General features: G+C 43.0%; 1 protein-coding gene across 14 annotated transcripts in view; it reads left to right on the top strand.

The window, feature by feature from the left end:
* LOC121281854 (transmembrane protein 33-like) overlaps nt 1–24,172 on the top strand; it is a 192,746-nt gene that overhangs the window by 58,164 nt on the left and 110,410 nt on the right. For 3 of the 14 annotated variants that reach the window (XR_005943967.1, XM_041194933.1, XM_041194932.1), the window contains exon 7: nt 17,260–17,326. The exons of the other annotated variants lie outside the window; for them this stretch is intronic. Coding sequence is in view for 2 of the 3 variants with exons in the window: in XM_041194933.1 (XP_041050867.1) it covers nt 17,260–17,326 (67 nt within the window). In the remaining variant the exon portion in view is untranslated. The remainder of the gene's footprint in view (nt 1–17,259; nt 17,327–24,172) is intronic. 14 annotated transcript variants of the gene reach the window in all.

Genomic DNA, 24,172 nt, shown 5'->3' with positions numbered 1-24,172 from the left:
TTTCTATGAACGGGTGGTCAACATCAGAAACTGGATGGAGGGAAAAATGACAGTGGCGCACACAGGTACAGTGGACAGAGAGATTTGCTTATGTCTCCTCATGGACTTTGACTCATTATAGTCGGGTGGATGGATGAAGTGTTTTAAAGTTGCTAGAGTCTACAGGGAATGGTCTAGCACATACTAAAGGACTTTGTCCTGACTTCAAAGCTTCTGTACAAACTAATTGTCCTCTGAGAGGAAGCATGAGCAGAAGGCACATAGATCGGGGTAAGTTACAAGAAGAGGAGGGGGAAAGGAGGCCTCGACAGGAAGCCATCTCCACCCAGAGTGGTCAGGGAGTAATTCTCCTGCCTGAATCTCCTTGAGAAACAGTCTGAGAGATGTCTGCCCTTCAGTCAGGACTTCCTCACTGAAATCTGCCATATAACTGCAACCTCAGAGCAGACTGTTACGGACAGGAGGGAAACTGAGACAAACTGAACTTCTTTATTGACTCACCAACTGTCCATAAGCAGCAGGTGTTTTTAAATCATTTTAAGTAGGCAGTAGCATGTTTCCCAAGTCCTTAGTTTATGTGATCTAATTTTAAGCAACTTGCAGCAAACTCGCATTATGATTAAATCTTTGTTTATTCACACACTCAAACACGGGGGAGGAGTGTTCACAATGTCCATGCACACGCGCGCGCGCGCACACACATTCACAAACACACACAAACAAACACACACACACTCACTCACAAACACACTCACTCTCAAACACACACACAACCCTGCCCGCCTCCACCCCACACACACAGTAAGGGGCGTTGGAAAAAATAAAGCTTTGCAACTATGAATAATAACAGTAAAAGAACCACAGAAATAATTTTTAAACTAATATTTATCAGAGTCCAGCAAGGAGTCCTTTCACATAGGAGCTCATGACCAGCTAGCTGAAGACCGGATCTGTGGTGATCTCTTTGCAGTTGGTGCTGATACCACAAGATGAAGTCGGTATCCAGAGACTGGGTCAGTTCTGCAGGTGATGGCTGGAAATCTTCCAGCAGAGACAGGCTTCAACAAACAGGCTGTTGTAGAGCCTGGAGTCCTGTTTCTTGGTGTTCACAGGTTGGACGTTAAACAGCCGACTCCCTGTGAAGCCAAAGATGTAATGTGAAAACTGTCCAAAAGACTGGAAGCTTGGGTCATGTGATATGGCCCGTGAATGGATTGATTGTTATAGCTGCAATCAGTTTCTGTGCTTTTGGCTAGAATCCATTGTTTTCCCCTTAAGAGAGAGATATGATAGCTATTTACATCTCTTCAGGTATGAAGAGTTTTGATCTCTTTCTCTCTCTCTCTCTCTCTCTCTCTCTCTATTGCAATATCCAGGTTGAGGAGTCAGTTTGTCTCCACTTCTTCTGCTTTTGTTAATTATAAGGGGTTTGGACAATGAGGCATGAAGTTCCATAGACTCTGAGGCATTCTTTTGTTCTTGTAACTGCTGTTGGAATTTTCCAGAAACCTCAATCATGTGGTCAGATGACCTGTTGTGGCCATCATGTGGTCCAGCAAAAGTCCATTTTAAAAAGAGTAAAACATAAAATACACATTTTTGATTTCTTTCATGTCTAATGGGCATGATAACAAGGACAGCACTGCCAATGGTGTGAAGGTGACCATGGCCATGAACCATTATGCATTGGACTTCCTCCAGGCTGGAGATAGCTGCAACACCTCACGATTTGCTATACAGCTTTGGCTGAGAGAGATACTAAGATTCTCCAGTCAAAAAGAACTGACTGCATTTCACACTTTTCAGAGAGCAGCATTTGGAGCAAGGATTGCTGGCTTCACTAAGGTGCCATTGACTGGGCGCACACCATTCTGCGGATACTGCTTGTTAACACTGAGATACTGCAACTGAAAAAGATTCTATTTCCTTAATGTCCAGTTGTTGCATGAGCATATACAGAATCATCCCAGGTCAATGCGTAGTTGGCTGACAACAATCATCATGTTTTCATTCTGCAGCAGCAGTCCATTGTACCATCTACATTTGAGCCACCATGGCAAATGATAGGGTGGCTCGTGAATGATAAGGGCTATCCTACTGACCACATGCCTTATGACTCTGCTGCACAGCCCAGACTTGGATGGATAGTGTTACTACTGGTCCCTGGGTGAGATTCCCCCAATTTATGATCCCCAGCAGAATACCAAATTGTTTTGCTCCCAGGTAAGGAGGGATGAACTGGCTCCCCTTTATTCAACCCCCTTGGTTGGTCGCAACAACATTAATTTTAAAAGGATTCCTCCCTCATAGACACCTTTTCCCAGTCCAAATGTATTTATTTTAGACTGAGCCAATTTAACCAGGCTTTCTTGAGTCAAAGGGTAAGTTTATCAGTTACTAAAACATGAGAAAAAATAATAAAAAAGCAACACACATACACACAGATCAGAATGAGAAGTGAGCCCAAAAATAAAAGTTAGAAAAAGATATACAAATCAGTCTTTGGCTGGTCCATGAGGAGTAGATGGTGAAACGTCATGGCCATTACGTTGGATGATTCTGGCAGAGCTTACTTTGGCAGTTGCGTAGTTGGTTTGGAGATTCTTGGTTGTGCAGGTTAGCTGAAAAGAATTGTCCTGTTTCCTTTTTGACTGTAGCTTTGCTGAGTTGTGTATTGCTTCCAGCAATCAGAGAAAGAAGACACTTTTACCTGCAAGCACAGGGATACCAAGTTGATGTTCTTCAGCTGTAACCTTCACAGCACACCCTTGCATACCAGGCCTGGAACACCAAAACTAGCGCAGACACCCGTTGCAGTTGGCTTTTAACCCCTTTTCTTGTGTATTCCTGGAGGGGAAAAAAAACTTGCACCCAGAATTGTTTTCTTTTCAACTCATGTGTCCACAGTCTGGGATATTACTCACAGGAGATGGCTTCTGCTGAGATGGTAATCAGCCTTCATTATTTCTGCAATCACAGGAGATTATAGTTCAGTTTTTACATTGCACCTTTTCCTTTGAAGCGTCTCTATCTGAAGTTGGCCTTGACACCTTTTTTAGATATGACATTCCGTTCTCTGGACTAGTTGGTCAAGTGTAATCCACATGAGAATTTTCCAGCAAGTGGTTATTTTACAGCATTGGCCAGCTTTTGTTCTTTTGTTAAAAAAAAATACATGCCCTACTTTAAAGTTCAATATGTCCGTAAGTAATTTGGGGCTATGATCCGTGGTCATGACAATAGCATGCATACATACAATGAAAACCAGACTGGCGTGCGCACTGTGATGAAGCAGACCATTGGTGTGCTGAAACAATTATTCTGCTGCCTGGACTGCTCTGGAGAAGCCCCAGTGTGCTTGACAGAACATGTATCACAATTCATAGTGATTTGCTGCACTTTGCACAACTTTGCCATTATAAGGACACAGCCCACGCCACCAGCTATACAGCAAGCAGCTGAAGAGTAGGATGAAGGGAGGAGGCAACATAACAGAGAAACATACAAAGATTTATGGCTCAGGAGGAGGCCATTCAGACCACTGTATCCAGGCAGGCTAAAAAAGAGCTGTCCAGTCTAACCTAACTTTCTAGCTCTTGGTGCACAGCCCTGAAGGTTTCAGCATCTGAGTACATATATTTTAAATGCAGTGGGAGTTTCTGCCTCCACCACCCTTCTCAGGCAAGTGAGTCCCAGAGCCCCACCACCTGAGTGGAAAAAAGTATTCCTCCTTCTGTTAGTTACTTTAAATCTCTGCTCCTGGATATTGACTCGCTGCTAACAGAAATAGGTCCTTCCTATCCATTCTATCTAGGTCCCTCATAATTTTATGTACCTCAATTAAATCTCTCCTCAGGCACTCCTATTCCAAAGGAAACCAACCTAACCTATCCAATCATTCCTCATAGCTAAAATTCTCCATTTCTGGCAACATCTTCTTAAATCATCTTTGTACCTTCTCTGGTATGATCACACACATCCTGTAATGCAGTGACCAGAACTGTACATGGTACTCTAACTGTGGTCCAACTAGTCTTATATACAGTTCTAGCACAACTTTCCTGCTTTTAATGCTATGCCTCAGCCAATAGAGGGAAATATGCTGTTTGCCTTCTTGACCACCTTATCTGCATGTCTTTATACCTTCAGGAATCTGTAGACATTCACCCCCAAAATCCTCCTTTCCTCTACACTTCTCAGAATCCTCCCATTTATGGTGTATTCTCTTGCCTTGTTTGCCCTTCCGAAGTGCATTACCTCATACTTCTCCGGATTGAATTTAATTTGCCATTTTTCTGCCCATCTGACAGTCCATTGATATATTCCATAGTCCACATCTTTCTGTCTCACTATCAACCACATCAGGTAGAATAAAAAATGTCGAAACATTTTTTCCACTTAATTGCTATGGTGAGTGGCTAATTTATTTCCCCTTTAATTGCTGTTATTGCTGGTACTTAAAATGATGATATTTGTAGTTTGATTATAAACGATTGTAGCCACAGAATTGCTGAACTACATTGTAAGTGCATGGAACTGAGGACACTTGACCATTGTAATCACGAAGAGGCTGTTTGGCTATTCAGGACACTTAATCAGTTGTTAAACAGCGTTGAACCTGATGATATTGGCCAGATTCCAGGATTTAGCATCATGTCAATATAGAAAAAGTTAAATGTTACATTCCTGGCATTGATGTCTCCTTCTGTAGTCTAATCTTGGCAGGATCCTGATTTGTAATAGTTTTCATAATGGTATGGAGACCTTCACATCTTGGTGTCACTGGTGAGCAAATAAGTCATAGTCGCTATATGGGTCAAAATGAAAAAAATGAAGAGAAAATTCATAGGTGGAATGTGTAAATGTAAGGAGCAAAACACACTTGAACGAAGAGAACTTCAGAGTGAAAACAGGAGGCCAATGAATACAAAAGCACAGAAAAATGAATAAATTGAGACAAAATGGTGGGGGCAGAGGTAAATGGAAAGCAGTCTTGTAAGTAGTTATAACTGTTTGAACATAGTTTTGACCACTTTTGTGACAAAAGGGAGGAATCTGCAGAAATTTCCCTGAATAATTTCACAATTTGTAGATGAGTGGATGAATTATTTTTAGATTCAGTTTGCCTAGTTTACTCCGTTTAATTATTCATTAAAGTACATGGTTAATAGCTGGCCAATTAGATAAAAATAGGTTTTGTTGGCACACTCCACCCACAGTACCGTATACTATTAGCCAAATCACCAATTTAGTTATACTGCTAACCTTCCTGTTGTTATAATTTTTCTAAAGTTCCTCAATTGTTACCACAAATCACCAAAATGTAGGTTCCTACATTACTGTGTAGCATTTTTTGACTAATATTTCAGCTGATCATAACTATACAACCTCCATACACACTTCCCCAAAATGTAAACTTATCTGTATTTTCATATAGCAGTTCCTCTCTAATGAGCTCAAGAAGCTACAAAACAATCCTCTCAGATTAGGAATTCACTGATAGACTCAGTAGTTCCATTAATTAAGGACACAACATGAAAAACATTGCCAGTTTAGTTGGAACTGTAAATCTATTGAATTTTACCCAGATGTGATGTTTTCACAAGCTTATATTGCTGCGGCTCTGTTCTTTTATATGATTCATCTTTAACATATGTAAGAATGAAATTGCATACATAAAGTGCCTCTTATAACCAATGAGTATTCCAGAATGCTTCATAGCTACTTTTGAAATGTAGCCATTGTAAATGTAGGGAAGAAAGAAGATTATAGGGCTGTTGTGTGCTAGGTGTGGCAAAAGGTTAAGTTTTAGATTCTATGTTGTTTATTTCCCACCATTTTAGAATAAACAATGTGAAATTCAACTATAAAGTGTGACAAACATTTCAACTTTATCCCTCTGAAAAAGGAGGGAGATTATGCTAAACCTATATCGAACCTTAAACATTCCTGTTTCTGGTGGTGGTGAGGGATCAATGTTGACAAGATTATCAAGTAACAGCCCAGCTTTAATCATTGCATGACAAGGAATCGCAGGATAGTAAAGCACAGGAGGCCATTTTGGCCTATCAACCCTTCAGTGAACAATCCAGTTAGTTCGACTCCACACCATCTTTTACACAGCCTTCTTTCACATTTCATCCGAAAATACAGTATCCCTTCAATATTGGGTTGAATGTTAGGCCCAGGAGCAAGGCTTGAGGAACCTTTTGACTCATGAGAGTGCTGCCATTGAGCTAGGTTGATACTTACAAAATGAATGCCTCATGTTCCTCCTTATTGTTTTTTTAAAAATTGTTATTTCCATTTTTGTACAATAAAACCTGAGTAACACTCAGTAGTAGCATTGGTTCCAATGTTAACAACAGCTGTTCAGTTTGATTTCACTTTAATGCAGAAGCTATGTATCGTCAGTATAGTTTCCTCTTTATGGTTTCTTCGTGTGCTTAAAGATTTGAAGAGACCAGTGATTTTCAAATTCTTTCCTGCAAATATTGACACATACCCCAGCCCTCCACTATCAACCGCCAACCAACCCCAGTTCAGACTTCTCATCATGACCCAAAAGAAAACAATGTTTTCAATGCAAAAGTGTTTTGTGCTTGCTAAACTCTGCTTAAAAATACGAAAAGAAAAATAACGAACCAATCTTTTTATTTAAAAAAAACAATACATTTATCTATATAGTCCTTATATTATCTTAAAAATAGCCTTCAAATATTCTTCCATGGTGGGCTGAGGCCACCATAAACTCAGACTATTCACACCCCACAACTGTTGCCTTGATACTTTTTAGGTCTCCATATAAGTGCAAAATATCCAGCACTACTGTAACAAAATATATTGTTTGAGCCTTAGCTTTTGTACAAGCTAAACCAAATTTTGTTCATGACCAACAGCATTCAGAACTTTAACACGATTGGAGGAAAAAAGGAGTTTATTTCTTTAAGTATACTGTAATCGTCAAAAGTTCACAGTAGTTTGCAAATAATGGACATCACCTTCGTCAGATTCCAAATACAATGTGGGTGTTTGCTGTGTCTTAGTGGGAGAAAATTGATCTCTGAATGAAAAGGATGCAAGTTCAAGTCCCAGCCTTGAGATTTGAGCACAAAGGGGATTGCTGCAGTATGTGAGGTGTCACCTTTTGGATGAGATGTTGAACCAAGTGGACATAAAAGATCCCATAACACCACTTAATTGAAGAGCAAGGAAGCTTTCTCCGGTGTCATGGTCAATATTTATCCCTCGAGCAACATCATTAAAACAGAGTATTTGGTCATTATCATATTGTGTGTGGAAACTTCACTGTATGCAAAATGGGCTACTGTGTTTCTTACATTACAATGACTGTACTTCAAAATATTTAATTAGCTGGAAGACATTCTGGGACATCCTGAGGTCATGACCAGCACTACATAAATGCAAACTTTTCCTATTTTATCTTTCACCATTGAGGCATTTGACCCATTGTGCCTGTGCCAGCTTTTTGAAAGCTATCCAATTCGTCCCATTTCCCTGCTCTTTCTCCATAGCCTTGCAAATTTCTCCTTTTTAGGAATATACCCAATTCCATTTTGAAAGTTGCTATTGAATCTACTTCTCCTGCCCTTTCAGGCAGCCAGTTCCAGACCATAACTTGTGTTTTTTTTTAAAAACCCATTTTCCCTGGCTTTTACTTTTTTGTTGATTTATTCTAAATATGTGTCCTGGTTTCAAATTCTTCTGCCAGTAGAAACATTTTTTTCCCTATTTGCTCTATCAAAGCTCCCTCGATTTTAATGTCTCTATTAAATCTCTCCTTAGTCCTCTAACATCCTTATTTTTGAATGTTCCAATGTATTTTATGTCATAATGCTGAAATATTTGCCTTTGTTTGAAATACTATTTAATAATTTTCATCTTCCATCATCTACTGAAAGCGTTTGGTTGTAACATTGCGCCACATGGGAGGGTACAGTTGGAATTTTTTTTTTATTCACTCATGGGATGTGGGCATCATTAGCTAGACCAGCATTTATTGCCCAGCCCTAGTTGCCCTTGAGAAGGTGGTGATGAGCTGCCTTCTTGAACCACTGAAGTCCATGTGGTATACGTGCACCCACAGCGCTGTTAGAGAGGGAGTTTCAAGATCTTGACCCAGTGACGGTGAAGGAATGACGATATATTTCCAAGTCAGGATAGTGTGTGACTTGGAGGGGAAATTCCTGCTGGTTTTTCCCATCTGTCTGCTGCCCTTGTCCTTTTAGATGGTAGTGGCCGTGGGTTTGGAAGGTGCTGTCTAAGGAGGCTTTGTGAGTTCCTGCAAGTGCACCTTGTTGATGGTACACACTGCTACCACTGTGTGTCAGTAGTGGGGGGAGCGAATGTTTGTGGATGGGATGCCAATCAAGCAGGCTGCTTTGTCCTGGATAGTTTCAAGCTTCCTGAGTGTTATTGGAGCTGCAGGCATCCAGGCAAGTGGAGAATATTACAGCACGCCCCCGACTTGTGCCTTGTAGATGGTGGGCAGGCTTTGGGGAGTCAGGAGGATTCCTAGCATCTGACCTGCTCTTGTAGCCACAGTATTTATATGGTTAGTTCAGTTCAGTTCCTGGTCAGTGGTAACCCCCAGGATGTTGACAGGAGTAGCAGGCATATAGTAATGTTTGCCAGAAGACATTTATAATGTATACAATTTGCGTATTGTATATGGCACTTTCACATAAAATTGTTCCACACGTCACCAAGGCTCCGTAGACAGCACCTTCCAAACCCACGACCACTACCATCTAGGAGGACAAGGGCAGCAGATAAATGGGAACACCACAACCTGGAAGTTCCCCTCCAAGTCACTCACCATCCTGACTTGGGAATATATTGCTGTTCTTTCACTGTCGCTGGGTAAAAATCCTGGAACTCCCTTCCTAACAGTACTGGGTGTACCTACCACATGGACTGCAGTGGTTCAAGAAGGCAGCTCACCATGGCCTTCTGAAGGGCAACTAGGGATGGGCAATAAATGCTGACCCAGCCAGTGAAGTCCACATCCCATGAATGAATAAAAATAAATAAAAATCTCCAGAACACTTAAAGCATGCAGCTAAGGGAGGCTCGCCTATCCGCCAGTGTCTTATAGCTCTCTATTAGTGCATCCAAATCGATCTTAAATTATATCAGGGTATTTACCTCCACTACCCTACCTGACAGTTGATTCCGTACATTGATCACTCTGTAAAGAGTAACTTTTCTTTTTGTTAGTTTGTACCTGTGCCATCTTGTCCTGCTGTGTAATAGTTATGATCATTTAGCTTGGGTTAGCATTCTGGGTCTACATTTACTAAAGTATATTTCTATAAACCAGCTCCCCTTCACTTTCATTCACCATTCATGGCTTTAAAGGTCATGTTTATTCAGTCTCCTCTACAGGGCAATGCTCAGGACTAGTCTTGTGATTTTAGTTCAATAAAGGATTGAATGACTTCTTTGTGACTCGGTGATCATAACTGGACACAATGTTGAAGGTGTTCTGACCAGAAAGTCTCACTGCGCAGACATGACTTCCTCCAACTCTTTTTAGATGCTATTTGTTTTTATGGTTCACATTAATATACATGTTAAGCATTCATTCTTGATTTCAATTACCCATTTTCTCTTAATTCATTTGTGGGATGCAGGCATCGCTGGCTAGGCCAGCATTTGTTGCTTATCCCTAATTGCCCTTGAAAAGGTGATGGTGAGCTGCCTTCTTGAACCGCTACAGTCCATGTGGTGTAGATACACCCACAGTGCTGTTAGGGAGAGCGTTCCAGGATTTTGACCCAGTGACAGTGAAAGAACGGTGATTATATTTCTAAGTCAGGATGGTGAGTGACTTGGAAGGGAACTTCCAGGTGGTGGTATTCCCATGCATCTGCTGTCCTTCTAGATGGTAGCAGTCGTGGGTTTGGACGGTGCTATCTGAGGAGCCTTGGTGAGTTCCTGTAGTGCATCTTGTAGATGGTACGCACTACTGCCACTATGTCAGTGGTAGAGTGAGTGAATGTGGATGGGGTGCCAAACAAGCAGCTGCTTTGTCCTGGATGGCATTGAGCTTCTTGACTGTAGTTGGGACTGCACTCATCCAGGCAAGTGGAGAGTATTCCATCAGATTCCTGATTTATGCCTTGTAGATGGTGGATAGGCTTTGGGGAATCAAGAAGTGAGTTACTTGCTGAGGATTCCTAGCTTCTGACCTGCCCTTGTAGCCACAGTATTTATAAGGTTAGTACAGTTCAGTTTCTCGTCAGTGGTAATTCCCAGGATGTCAATAGTGGGGGATTTTGCGTTGGTAGTGCCTTTGAATGTCAAAGGGTGATGGATGGTGAGATTCTCTCTTGTTGGCGATGGTCATTGCCTGGCACTTAAATGGTGCAAATATTATTTGCCACTTGTCAGCCCAAATTGGGATATTGCCCAGGTCTTGCTGCATATGGACATTGTTATGGCACAGCTGATGGTAAATGCCAAGCTGCCCAAATCCCAAAGAGAAACTTGAAACAGCTACCAAAACGGTTTTTGCAGTTTGTATAGTATGAGGAGAGATTCTGAAATCAGGAAATGGTGTCTCCAATAATTGTGATGATATAGTAAACATTTATTAAAAATTTAAAGCAAAAAAACCCACAATTACACTTAAATACAAGAATGGCTTCACACAGTAAACAGTACTTTAAAGCAGTTCCACAAGATCTTAATTTAACTATCCTCAGAACTAACCTTCTCCTTTTCTGTTCAGCAACTATCCATCCAGAGGTACAAAATCTATAGAATTCCAGTAATTTTTACCACAACGTGCCTTTTCACCTCGGGATGTCCTCTGGGGCTGACCAGAACTGGGTCTGCAGGCCTGGTCTTGTTCACACTGTCTTCTGGGAGTTCTGACCAGCTACCCTACTGTCTCCCAGGAGATCTAAACAGCAACCATTATCTAGGCTTCAGTATTTCCTTAAATGCATTCCTTCCCTTTGACGTGAGAAAAATCTTTTTCACATAACGGTTCAGGTCTGGGATGTACTGCCTGGAAGTGTAGTGGTGCAGGTTTAATCGAGTCATTCAAGAGGGCATTAGATGATTATTTGAATAGAAACAAGGTGCAAGGGTATGGGGAAAAGGCAGAGCAATGGCACTGGGTCATAACGCTCATTTGGAGAGCCAGTGTAGGGACGAAGGGCCAAATGGCCTCCTTCTGTGCCATTAAAATTCTGTGATCTCTCTATTGTCTCGACTAATGTCTTCAGAATTGCTTTCTTCCCAGACTTGATTAGACTCTTCTTTACTTTAGCTCTTAGGCTTTTAAAAAAATTAAACTTACCCTACCTTTACCTTACGTACACCTTTTACAACTTGCATATATCCCCCATTGAACTAAAACAACTCAATTCAAAACTACTCCTGTTATTGCTTTGTGTAAAACTCTGAAGTTGCTTTTGGTTCATTAACATACCAAAATCACTTTTTACTGTTGGCTTTACACTCTTGCAGTCACTCTGGCTCTTATTTCAATTACCATATTTACACCCCCAACAGCCTATCTTCCAGTACATAAGAAATATGACAGGGTTATTAACAGAAGAAAAATATTACAATTTCTTGATTTCTTAACAACGTGGACTGCTTCAGTATCTGCAGATTCACTAATGATGCTGAACATTGTGCAATCATCAGCGAACATCCCCACTACTGATGGAAGGAAGGTCATTGATGAAGCAGCTGAAGATGGTTGGCCCTAGGACAATACCCTGAGGAACTCCTCCAGTGATGTCCTGGAACTGAGATGATTGACCACAAGCAACCATAACCATCTTCCTTTGTGCTTGGTATGACTTCCCATACTTCCAGGTGCACCTGACCATATCAAATTTCATCTGTCATCACTTTGCCCTCTTGACTGTTTTCATTCTTATTTTGAAGTTTCCAGCCTTCCTCAACAAGGCTCAACTGTCCCTGCTAGTTTAGCAATACCTGATCATTTTTTTAAAATCCCACTTAACAAATAGGAAATGCTAATGGCTATAACACCAAATTTGTGAAGCATTGCTCTCGGTGCTTGCCCTCGGCCTAACTTAATTCCTCAAACACTTAAATGCTGCTTCCTAAATCTTAGCCAACTTCTTATCTGATCACATCATTTACTGTGATTTTTGAGCTTAAAGATAGGCATTCCTACAGAACTTAGTTGGATTTGAAGGAATACCACTTGGGATGTAATTTCCTCCAATAATTCAAAAGGATTGGCCATATAGGATTATCTCCATCCAAATCCAGTTGACTGTTTACTGCATTATTACCATACTACTAATTATTAAATTTTCTCCAGATAATAGATTTGATTATTTTGAGTTGTGTAGGATTAATGATCTTGTTGCATTAAGGTTTTCTCCCAATGGTTTCTCAATTGTCCTTCTTTAATGAGGTGATGAAGTATGCTGTGGAGCCATACTGAGATCCTGGCACCTTTCCTACTGCTATAACCATTTTGGAACAGATACTTACTGAATTAAACATGTGATACTGGGTCCAATGTATTGCGTTTTAAAGTCCAAGGCATTTTTTTTCTCCCCTTCTGCTAAAGTGTAGGTATAGTTTGGAATCTGTTTGCAGAAATCATTACAATTATGTGGAGGTCAATGACAGCTCACATTACGCAACGCAGTACAAAAACAAAAATACCTGGAAAAACTCAGCAGGTCTGGCAGCGTCGGTGGAGAGGAGCACAGTTGATGTTTCGAGTCCGCATGACTCGTCAACAAAACTAATTAAAAATAGAGAAGGGATGAAATATAAGCTGGTTTAGGGGGGTTGGGGGGGACAAGAAGAGCTAGGTAGAGGGCCAGTGACACAGCGCCATTATTGTTCAATGCAGGAAATACCAATGTGGAACAAGTAACCAGCAGAAAATCAATTTTTTTTAAGGCTGTGATCAGATAAGTATGTGAAAACTAATCAATCAAATTGTTCGTAATTTATTTGTACAATTGCTGGCCAACTGTATAGGGATGGAGGTAACATAATAAGCACTTAAGAAAATCATACATCTGGAACAAAAATCGTTACATTTATCCATTAAAGTAGTCACTTTATGTTAGGAATGCTTGAAAAGTTTTCCTACACAGGCCTGCACTTAGGGTTTCTACTTACTGTGCATACATTTTTTGCAAGGGAAAGAAACTCATCGCGGCAGTTTTAGTTTTCACTTTGCTGCTGTGGACTTACAAGATGTTGAGCCCACAATGGCAACAAGGTAGAAAGCACCAGGAAATTACAGTGCTTGAGTGTGTATGAGAGAGAGCCACAATCAGGCAAAAAATGTGTAAATAGCATATATTGAGGGAGAATTTAAACATCAAAAATAAAAGGATTACTGTTTCTGTCATTTTATGCATTTTAATCCACAAAATGAGAATTTTGACCTAACTCTTGTTTCAAGGTGGATTTTAATGATGGGGCTGATGTTTGTGTCAGAGATATTTGGAACATTTTGATGCTGACCTCAGACATTGACTAAAAATTCACACTGCAGTTGGACAGACTCTGATCATGGAAAATGACCACCTATCAAGATCAATTCTGGGAAGAGATATTTATTTTTCTGTCCTTGAACGATGCTACCCGGCGATAAACTATTTATTTAAAAACCTTGTGCCAGCCCTTCTTAACTTCTTTTAAAATTCCTGCCATATTTTTTCTTATCTTTCTCTTCTAAAAGGATACGGTTCCATAGCTCTGCGTGCCCTCTAGCACCTCGGGCACTTGGCTTTTTATGCATTTGTAAGCCTTGATAGTGAATGACTGTAAGCGAGAATTCTGACTTTCCCTATTGTCCACTTTCAGCAAGATTGCTGCGGCCAGTTGGGATCCAAATATAAACCTGGCTGAAATCAGTTAACTCAGCAGAGAAATAGACAAAACTTAGGACCTTTTTGGCCTGAGGTTCAGCTACCCATTGCATAAGTTTGCTCAGCCATTAACCCATCTAATATCCTAGATCTGATGCTAGAATGATTTTCAATGATAGTGATGATGCTTAACATGTTCTTGTGTCATTCCTCTTAGTATGTTAACAGAACTGTTAATCTGTTTAAAATAAACACCTCCTTTAAAATAGCAGGCAAATTGATGTCATACAAGCCTGTTAAGCAATTTGTATCTATTATTTAGGCTGTTGCCTGTAAGAGACTGCATGTGGTTGCTAAGTAAGCTTTCTAGAACCTGTTTTTGAAAGGTTCATTTGGCGAATCAGCATATCTGCCAAAACTATTTAATGTGCTCTATAGTTTGGAATTTTCCATAGCTGCACTATAATGGTCATTGAAGCTTGGGGGTTGGGAAGGATGGTGGTGGAGTGAAACTGGAAGAAGCTAATTTATCACCATGGAATGCTTCATCAGTTTGATGATGCAGTTAAAACTTGCCTTGATGATATTAAGTACTTCAGAGCTGCAATACTACATGACGTTTTTGATGCAAAAGCCTCATACTGCGGATTCTAGCAATCCTTATTTTTAACAAATTTGATAGTCTGTTTTAAATGTATAATAGTTAGTCTGTTATACTGTACATAAATGTCTTGCATCTCACTTGATCCTAATTCCTCTTGCACAATCTTTAAACATGTTATACGGAAATAAACAGCATCGCATTCATTTATGTGCTCCATTTCACTTTAACCGTTCACAAGTCTAGTGAGGTTTTTTTTTGTTTCTTGTGGTTAATCTCATCCAGAGTATGTTTCTTGGAAATCTGTGCAATATATATATGGATACCTTAGTGATGAAGGCTAACATAATACAAAAGTAAACTGAAACTTGTCATGAGAGGTCTTGACAGCTCTGAAAGCAATTATGGTTAAATATTGTATTTTAGCTATGTCATGCACACTTGGGAACCTTTTAAGAACTTATCATACCATGATCAAACTGTTGATGGCAAGGCTGCTTGCCCAGTTATTTTGTCTTTCAGGAAAATAGCAGGTGGCTAAGTAGAAGAGTCAGTCATTATTGTCACTGTTCTTTTCTGCTCCTTGTTGTGCTAAAAAAAATCTTTGAAATTTTTACCTGCAAACAAGCCCCTGACTTGGAACTATGTCAGTACACAGTGGGCAGAATTGTCCCAGATTTGCACGAGGTACAGTAGTGTCGTTTTACCCGGCAGTTGGAATGGCGGCTTTTCAAACCATATCGTACCAAACCCACCGCATTAATTATGCATTCCCAGGATACACGCCATTTCAATGGCGGGTGGGCAGTTTCCGATTCGCCTGCCACACCATCATCTCGTCGCTTCATCATGTCAGGCACCACATTTAAAGTACAGCCGCGCTCAGTGCTCCCAGCCCAGGACTGCAGCAAAGAAGACATGGCCCTGAAATGCAAGAATTCAGCCCTCAAGCACCCTTTGAACACCATGGAGGCTTGCTATGGTGTCCTCTACCCCCACTCTTGACCGTAGGAGGGGCAGCAACATTACCAATATGGCTTGGTAGGCAATGGCAGTGGTGATCAATGCCAATATTGCACAGAAGAGGTTGGCAATCTAATGCAGATAGAGGATGAATGATCACATCCATGCAGCCAGGGTATGGCAACCATTCATCACTCTAAACTCTCACACTCAGCAGCCTTTGAAAAGCCACCCACATATGGCTGATTTGGTAGGTGGACACCTACCCGCAAGCCCCCCACTAAAAGCAGTGTGCTGTCTATGAAGTCTAGCACTGATGACTGCAAGTGCTGACCTATGCAAGATTGGCAAACAAACCTTGAAGTCCCAATCAATTGCAGCCTGCTAAGTGCACGCCTTCCAGATGCTGTTGTGAAACACATTGGTGTGTTTTCCTGCTAATGTGGGCAGATGATCCAGTAGCGGGGGGTGTTGAGCCCGGTGAGCTGGCCTTATAATGATATATTGATGTATGACAATGAGGTTCCCAAGGTCCGATGGCAGGGAACACGGCCTGCCATCAGTGGGCAGAGCAGATGATCGCAAACTGGTTTCACAACGTCCTGTACCAATTTTAGGCCTTCGCACTATATTGTCCGCTCACGCCACCGAGCATGCCTGATGCCGGTGGGCACGGAAGATCCTGACCAGTGATACTGCTCAACACAAAATTGAGGGAGATATGGTCGGCTGTGCACTTGGAATCATAGAACATTCATAGCATGGAGAGAGGCCATTTGATACATCATAACCTCTCCAGCTCTCTAGAAAAGTCATTCCTTTAGACCTATTTCCCTGTCTAGCAATATTGGTTGCCTTTATATTGGTGCAGCAATTTATTGCTGCCGTAGTATACTAAGCTGCAGAGTAAATTGGTGCAGTTTTATATGGTGAATGCCAATGACCTGAGCCATAAGGTATAGGAATGGGAGTATGAAGGATCTTGGAGGCTCATCAAGTCACACATCATCCTAACTTTCACATATATAGCCTTTGCTGCTTCATCTTTGGGTCACAATCCTGAATACTCTGTCTAATACCATTGTAGTGGCCCTTGCTGCATAAGGACTACAATGGTTTAAGTGGCTCCGACCCTTCTCAGAATAAATGCAGGCTCATCTATCTTAGAGCATTTTTTTAAAATGCTTTTCCCACAGGAATAGAGAGAGCAGAGGGTGATTAATTCCAGACTGTTCTTGCAGCTGACTTGAACAGAGAGGATCTAGGACAACATCCTGGAACAATTTTAAGCCTTCGCACCATATTGTCCGCTCACGCCACTGAGCACGCCTGACGCCAGTGGGCACGGAAGATCCCGACCAGTGATACTGCTCATGGCCCTGTGTCTGTTCTGTTGGCCAACGAATAGACTATTCTTTACAGTTAAAGGATAGGAAAATATAAAGTAACTTAATACACATAATAAAAATTATTTTTTATTTTAAATACATAATTTTGCAAATTTAGAGTAGACTCTGTGCAGGTCTTCTATATTAAGGGTAAACAATGTGGAGTTTTGACATCTCTAAAATAGGTGCATGGGAAAATAATGAGTTGGGGAAGTTAACACTTCAGTGTAGGAAGAAACTTTTATGGAATTAATTAATAGCTGGACATTTTAATAAAATCTTATTGTACCCATTTAAAAAATACAGAAAATGCACAGCTAATTTAACCAGCTTCTGCATGTTTGAACAAATCAAGTAAAATGACATGTTAGATCTGCTTTAGACCAATGACTGCTGTATTCGTGTTGTTATAATGGTATTACATCTGTTTTTTTTTTGGTGATATCAACAGTGCCTGCCTTTGGTGCCAGTTTGATTTCCACTGTACCAAACTTCAGAGGTCAGATGTAACCTGGCAGGTTAGGTACTTTCTTTTAATTTAAATTTGTTCTGTCCTTTGTTACTGTTCCCTTCTAATTTCCCTGACAGCTCTTTTGAGCTGAAAAATGTATTGGGTCATGGTACATGCAGTAATGTTTGCACACTTAACATTCGTGCCATACATCAGCCCATGTCATGTGCCACTTGAGTGCCAGGCAATAACCACCTCCAGCAAGAGAGTGTGTAACCACCTCCCCTTGATATTCAACAGCATTACTATAATACAATCCCCCACCATGGGAGGATGGGTGCCACCATTGACCAGAAACTTTTCCAGACTAATCACATAAGTGCTGTGGCTTCAAGAGCAGGTCAGAGTCTGAGAATTTTGCCACAAGCGACTCTCTCCCTGTGACCCCAAAGCCTTTCCACAATCCTACATGGCACAAGTCAGAATGTGATAGAATACTGCCCACTTGAGTGGATGAGCGCATCTCTAGCAGCACTGAGAAAACTTGATGACATCCAAGACAAAACAGCCACTTGATCAACACCCCATCCACCATCTGATGCATTCACTCCCTCCACCACAAGTGAACCATGGTGCAGTTTGTACCATCTATCAGATACACTGGAACAACTTGCCAAGACTCCTTCAGTAGCACCATCTTAAACCCATGACCTCTACCGCCTAGCAAGACGAGGGCAGCAGGCGCATGTGAACACCACCACCTGTAAATCACCCTCCAGGTCGACAGCTATCCTGATTTGGAAACACATTGCTGTTCCTTTACTGTCACTGGGTCAAACTTCAGGAACTCTCTACCTAACAGTACTGTGGTTGTACCTTCGCTACACATACTGCAATAATTCAAGAAGACAGCTCACTAACAGCTTCTCAAGGGAAATTAGGGATGGGAATTAAATACTGACTTTGTCAGTGATGCCTACATCTCATGAATGAATAAAACAAAAAGTAATGCAGCCTATCCATTTGACTTTTTTTAAAGCTCTATCAGCTTCCTTTCTCTATTACATTGTGAGTAGCCAGTGTCGTCTCTTGCACATCATGTGAAACAGTACTATACCAGGAAAGCCATTGTAACAGACTTGTCATTTTACAGCTTTATTGAATTTGGAAACCTGTGATCCATGTGCATCCAACAACCTTTTAAATAATGCGCTATTGTTTGAGCTTCAAATCCTACTGTCCCCTTTCCATTATATGCTAAGATAAGTACTCAAATATTCTCCAAACAATATCAAATATTAGCCTTTTTCTGACTCCATTTTGAACTGACTGCTAAAGATCCAATCAGAGCACTGTGCGAACAGTTCTGTAAATTAACTATCAATGCAGAATTATTTTGGTGCCGAAATGATAAGGGGACACTCAAGTGATGAGAACCCTAAGCTATGTTAATAGGTCTGCAACTGAGAATGGCTAAGTTATACTTAACACACAACGATTATGATTATTTCTTTTGTATTTTCACTGGAGAAGAGGTGAGCAATATTCTCTCTTGGAATAGCAATAATCCAAGTAGAATTAACTGCTTTAATATAAATGAGATGGAAATCCTATATGGGCTAAAGGGGCTCAATATAAAAGAGCTCCAAAAAAAATGGCATTTATCCCTAAAATACTGGGAAAGCAAAACATTATATTCTATTGTTGACAGTCCTTATGAAGGAGTCAGTGAACACTGAGGAGATCCCTGTAGATGAGAAATGTTAATTTGCAAAAGATGACCCTGAGAGAGAACTCTGGATGTACTTCAATGCTGGGTAAATTAGGGGAATTGATTATCAGGAATATCAGCAAGATGATAAAACAGTGAACAGCAGTCAACATGTAATCAGCAAGGCGATATTCATGCCTGACTAGCCACCTTGACTTTGAGGCAGAAATATCCTAGGTGATATATAGAAGACGCGACTGCACGATGTACTTTGACTTCCGAAGAGTACTTGGCAGTTCTGCACAAAAGTTTTATTAGTTCAGCTTAAAGCTAAAGGGGATTCAAATGACAATGGAGAAATAATATACTGAAGGGTATAAAGCAGCAGGAATTTGTTATGTTGGAGTGGGAATTGATATTGAGACCCCTGTTTCTAATTTACATTAATTGCATTACATTACCTAGATTACATTACTTAGATTTAGAAACTCAATGCAAATTGTTGAAACTTGCAGATAATAAATTAGGCTTGGCTGCTGAAGCTGAAGAAAGAGACCGGGAACTGACGTTATGGCGCGACTGATGCTAAATGCCATCAAATCACAAAGGGAAACTTGGTACTGCCGCAATTTGTATAAATTTTGAGATGCGTGCCTTGAATTCAGTAGTAATAAGACCACCAAGTCTTATAGGTTTTTACAAAACTAGATTAAACATTTGTTAACAAGAGAAATCATTTTAAATACATACATAGATGTATAGATTACTACTCTGATAACTTCTAAATCCCCTACTTAATCTGACTCCCAGTTACACTTTTGTTAAAGCAATGGTAAAACACAGATTTTTAAAAACCCAGGCAGGTGACACACAATACCTTGAACCAGTCAAATTCACAGTAAGTTTTCTTAGCTTCAGTTCTTTGAAAACAGCAGCTTGAGGCATAGATGCTGAAGGCTTTTCACACTTGTTAGATCTTAAAAACGCCTACCCTTACACACAGCCTTTGCTCCTTTATACATGTTTTCCCCTTTTGAATGCAAATTCCCATTTTTTCACTATGGGCAGAATTTTTCCGTTGGCGTGCAGGGTTGGGCCCCGCAGGTCTGCGCGTAAGATGATGCACGGTGATGCCGTGCCAGCCTCCTGACATCACTGCGCGCCATCACGATATTAAATTGGGCGGGCGTGCAATGATATCCACTGCGTGCCCGCCATTAATTAACGGGCCACTTAAGACCCTTGACTCACTAATCGACGCTGATTTTTCGATGCCCGTGCAATGCTCGAGTCGACGCACGAGCTGACGGGCAGGCGGGTAGGGCACATTTGTATGAACCTCATCCACGGATGAAGGTGGGAAATGAGGGCTCACTGGGGTCGCGAGTGTGCTCTCTCAAGTATTGATTTTTCAAAGTTTTTGAAACTTGCCCGTGTGATCTGCAATACTTTAAAACGCATACCAGCTGCTTGGTCTGGACTCTTAACCCTCAGGTCAGCACTCTGCAGTGAGGTATCTTTTTTGGGCCTGCAGGTTTCTGGAAGCCTTTCCATAGCCTGGGAATGGGAGCTGAACTCTCCACTGGAGGCACCTCCTCTGAGGAGGAAGGGAGGGCTAGAAGGGGGAGGAGGCTAGGAATGCACATTCAGCCTCCGGGGAGCCACCTTTGGGAGGACAAGTGCAGGGCCAAGAGTGAAAGGGGCCGCAGAAGATGCCACTATCCTGCTGCCAGGGTATACAGGCGGCGAAGCAGCTATCTCAATATGTCCGATGTGCAGTGCCGAAGGAGGCTCCATCGCTCAAGGGAGACAGTCAACTATGTCAGATGATTGGGCCTGAGATCTACACCAACTGTGTGGGTGGATACCCCAAGCTAGTGGCTCTAAAGGTCGCAGCTGCCCTCAGCTTCTATGCCTCTGGCTCCTTCCAGGGGTCGATGGATGATCTTTGAGGTGTCTTCCAATCAGCTGTCCATACTTGTGTCAAGCAGGTTACAGACATACTGTTTAGGCGTGCATTGACCTTCATCCACTTCCGCTGGGACCAAGCGAGCCAGAGGCTTTGCGGTGATTGCTGGCTTTCCTTGCGTCGAGAGTGCAATGGACTGTACATATGTGTCCATCAAGGTGCCAGCTGGTGAGCCCGGTGCCTTCATCAACAGGAAGGGCTTCCACGCCATGAACGTGTAGATAGTGTGTGACCACACGATGCTGATTCTACAAGTCTGTAAGTACCCAGGCAGCTCTCACGACGCCTACATCCTCAGACACTCGCAGATGCCGGGGCTCTTCGTTGCTCCAGCCCGGCTGGATGGATGGCTGCTGGGTAACAAGGGCTACCCCCTCAGGAGGTGGCTCATGACGCAACTACACCATCCAAGAACAGAAGCTAAGCAGCAGTACGATAGGAGCCACGCCTCCACAAGGGCTGTGGTGGAGAGAACCATCAGTCTTCTCATGATGCGCTTCTGATGCCTGGACCACTCTGGGGCGCACTCCAGTAACCCCCCCAGATCGTGTCTCGGTGATAGTAGTTGCATGCAAGCTCTCCACAATCTAGCACTGGAAAGTGGGGACGCAGTTGACGATGAAGACATCGACGCAGTGGTTGCAGCTGCACACGATGAGTCCAGCAGTGAGTCTGAGGATGAGCATGCACAGGGAAATGACAAGGGGGCAGAGGCTGACCCGGGCATACCGTAGGGAGGCAGGGACACCTGGGAGGCTTTAATCCAACGAACCTTCAGCTAGCACACCACAGATGGACCTCCAGGACAAGCCTGGGCTGTAGGCACCATACTCTACCTAAGTGCCAAATCTTCCAGGTTACGCACAGTAACTAAGGACCTTGTTAATAAAGCTGAATGTCCCACAAAGCACTCCTAACATTTTTGGAAACCATACACATGCAGAAGAAAAGAGGCACCCTCAGCCATGGTCACATGTCTGAACTTAATATCACAGGCAAAGAAACTTAATGGAACAAAATGACGATGTTCCAATTCAAAGCAAATTGTAAAGTCCTCATCTCGGGCCAACACAAAAGCACCAGTGATAAACCCATGGTGTGCCTAAGGTGCCTTACGTTTATGTTTCCGGGTGCCACGTCTTGGTGCTGCCCCATCACAGGGAGTGGCATCTGAGACAGCCTGCTGACTCTGCTGTCCTGTTGGCCTTCATGATCTTGGCAATCGACCCCTGACCTGTGGAGCTTGTGCTGGCCCCGTCTGGGAGGGATCTGCCAGTTCTTCAGCTGGCATCTCCCCAGTCATCGCAGCCTCACCGGATTCTATGGTCACTGGGAGAGAGGCTGAGGAGCTGCTGGCCTCATCCAGAGCACCCTGAGAGGTGCCAGCAGAGATTACAGGCAGCTGCTGCGCCAACATGAGGTCGCTAAGGACCTCCCTGCTCACTGTGAATGGATGGGCACCAAGCTGGGAATCTTGGTGTCCACACCATCTCCCACACTGGCATTGACTAGCTGAGGTCAATGCCGATGTGAGGGTTTGCAGGTCAGAGCGCATCCCCAGGAAGCCCCGATGGGTCTCTTGGAGGAGGCTCTCCATGACAGTCACCACTCTCTCCATGGAGGATACATGGCGCTCGGACATGTGGCTCATTGCTTCGGCCATCATCCGCGTAGACTCCTCCACCGCAGAGACCAAGCCAAGCATAGCCTCATGTATCTCCCCCAGATGCTCCCGCACACCCAGTCACATTTCATGTCCCTGCTGCGTCGCAGATGATTCCAGAGGCACATCAGGCACCGTCTGAGCATGTGCCTGGTTCCATGCAGTCCTCTGACTGCTGGCGCCACGGGCAATCTGTCTCTGCCAGCTCTTCCAGCGACTGTGAAGTGCCCTCACCGCTGTGCCCCAGGACACTAGCTAATGTTTTAACTCCCCCGAGGCGCTAGTATCTGCGCTGGTGCCTGCCTGGCAGAGATGGTGTGACGCTGGTGAGACTTCAGGGCCCTCGGGTGTGAGAGGAGGCCTCTGCTTCTCCTCCGGGCCCTGCTCTGCTAATGCTGACAGGAAGAACAAGGACGTTGGATTAGTTAACGTGGAGACAATGACAGTGCATCTCTGTCCCCCGGATTGCTACGCACTCATCTTTCATTAAGCAATGGTCAAGCCATGTTGCAGAGTTAAATCACTTAACATTCATGTTGGGAGAACAATGCTGACCTCACTGCTGGGCATACATACCTGGCCGTGGCACCCCAGCCTCACCGACCTGGACACATAGTGCCTCTCCAAATCCAGGGCCTCCTGCTCAAACCAGCTGAGAATGGCTAACTGCACCTGGCCACCACCAGTCCTTGCACGTTCTGCAGCATTATAAGCATTCTTCTCCTGAAAGTGAGAGAAGAGCATTGATTTGTGCAAATTGCACATGGACTCTTTTCGCGTACGGCCCACCCCAACCAGAGTCGGACATATCAGGGCTTCAGTGCCTCCTCACTCCGCTGCTGCTGAACACTTCACAAAGGTGCTAGGCCTGTTCTCCATACCCACCTTGGCTACATGCTGCCTACGTCACATTAGGCACCACATGGTATATCCTTCCATAGCAAGGAGGCACAAGCATGTGGAGCGCAGAGGGCAACAGATGGTTCATTGCCACGCCACCTAGAAGCTCCTCTCCCAGCATGTCATCACCCTGACCTGGACATGTCCTGCAGTCCAAACACAGCGCTTAGGTACAGCTCCTCCAGGTTGCCCTCAAAACAGTCATGTGGGTCTCAGTGTACCACATGCTGTGGGCGCAGAACCCATCTCTTCACCACCCTCTCAGGCTGACCTCAGCATGGGCAACATCTGCTGGTCCACCCAGCAAAAGACATATGCCACCAATGATTCAATGCAGTCACGACACTCAGTCTTGGTGTGGGGGGGCGGGTAGAAGGGGAGAAAGCTGACCTGCTGGGCTAGGTGACCAATGCCAACATTGTCCTCACCCTTCCAGAGCACAACAAGTCATTGAAGCGCTTGTGACACTGGATCCAGGTGTGCTGCACCACGTCGTGGGAGCTCACCACCTCCGCTACCTCCTCCCAGGCATGTTTCGTCATGTGGCGGGGGAGGGCCTTTCCTCCTGTCCTGGGGAACCAGCACCTCCCACCGTGCTGCCACCTCCTCGAGGAGGGCAGCAAGGCAGTCATCAGAAAAACGACGGGTGCACTAGCCACCCCACCCTATC

The sequence above is a fragment of the Carcharodon carcharias genome, chromosome 9 (genome assembly GCF_017639515.1).
Source record: "Carcharodon carcharias isolate sCarCar2 chromosome 9, sCarCar2.pri, whole genome shotgun sequence".
NCBI classification, from domain to species: Eukaryota; Metazoa; Chordata; class Chondrichthyes; order Lamniformes; family Lamnidae; genus Carcharodon; species Carcharodon carcharias.
Note: the sequence above shows the minus strand (reverse complement) of the source record. Positions and strands in the feature narration are given on the sequence as shown.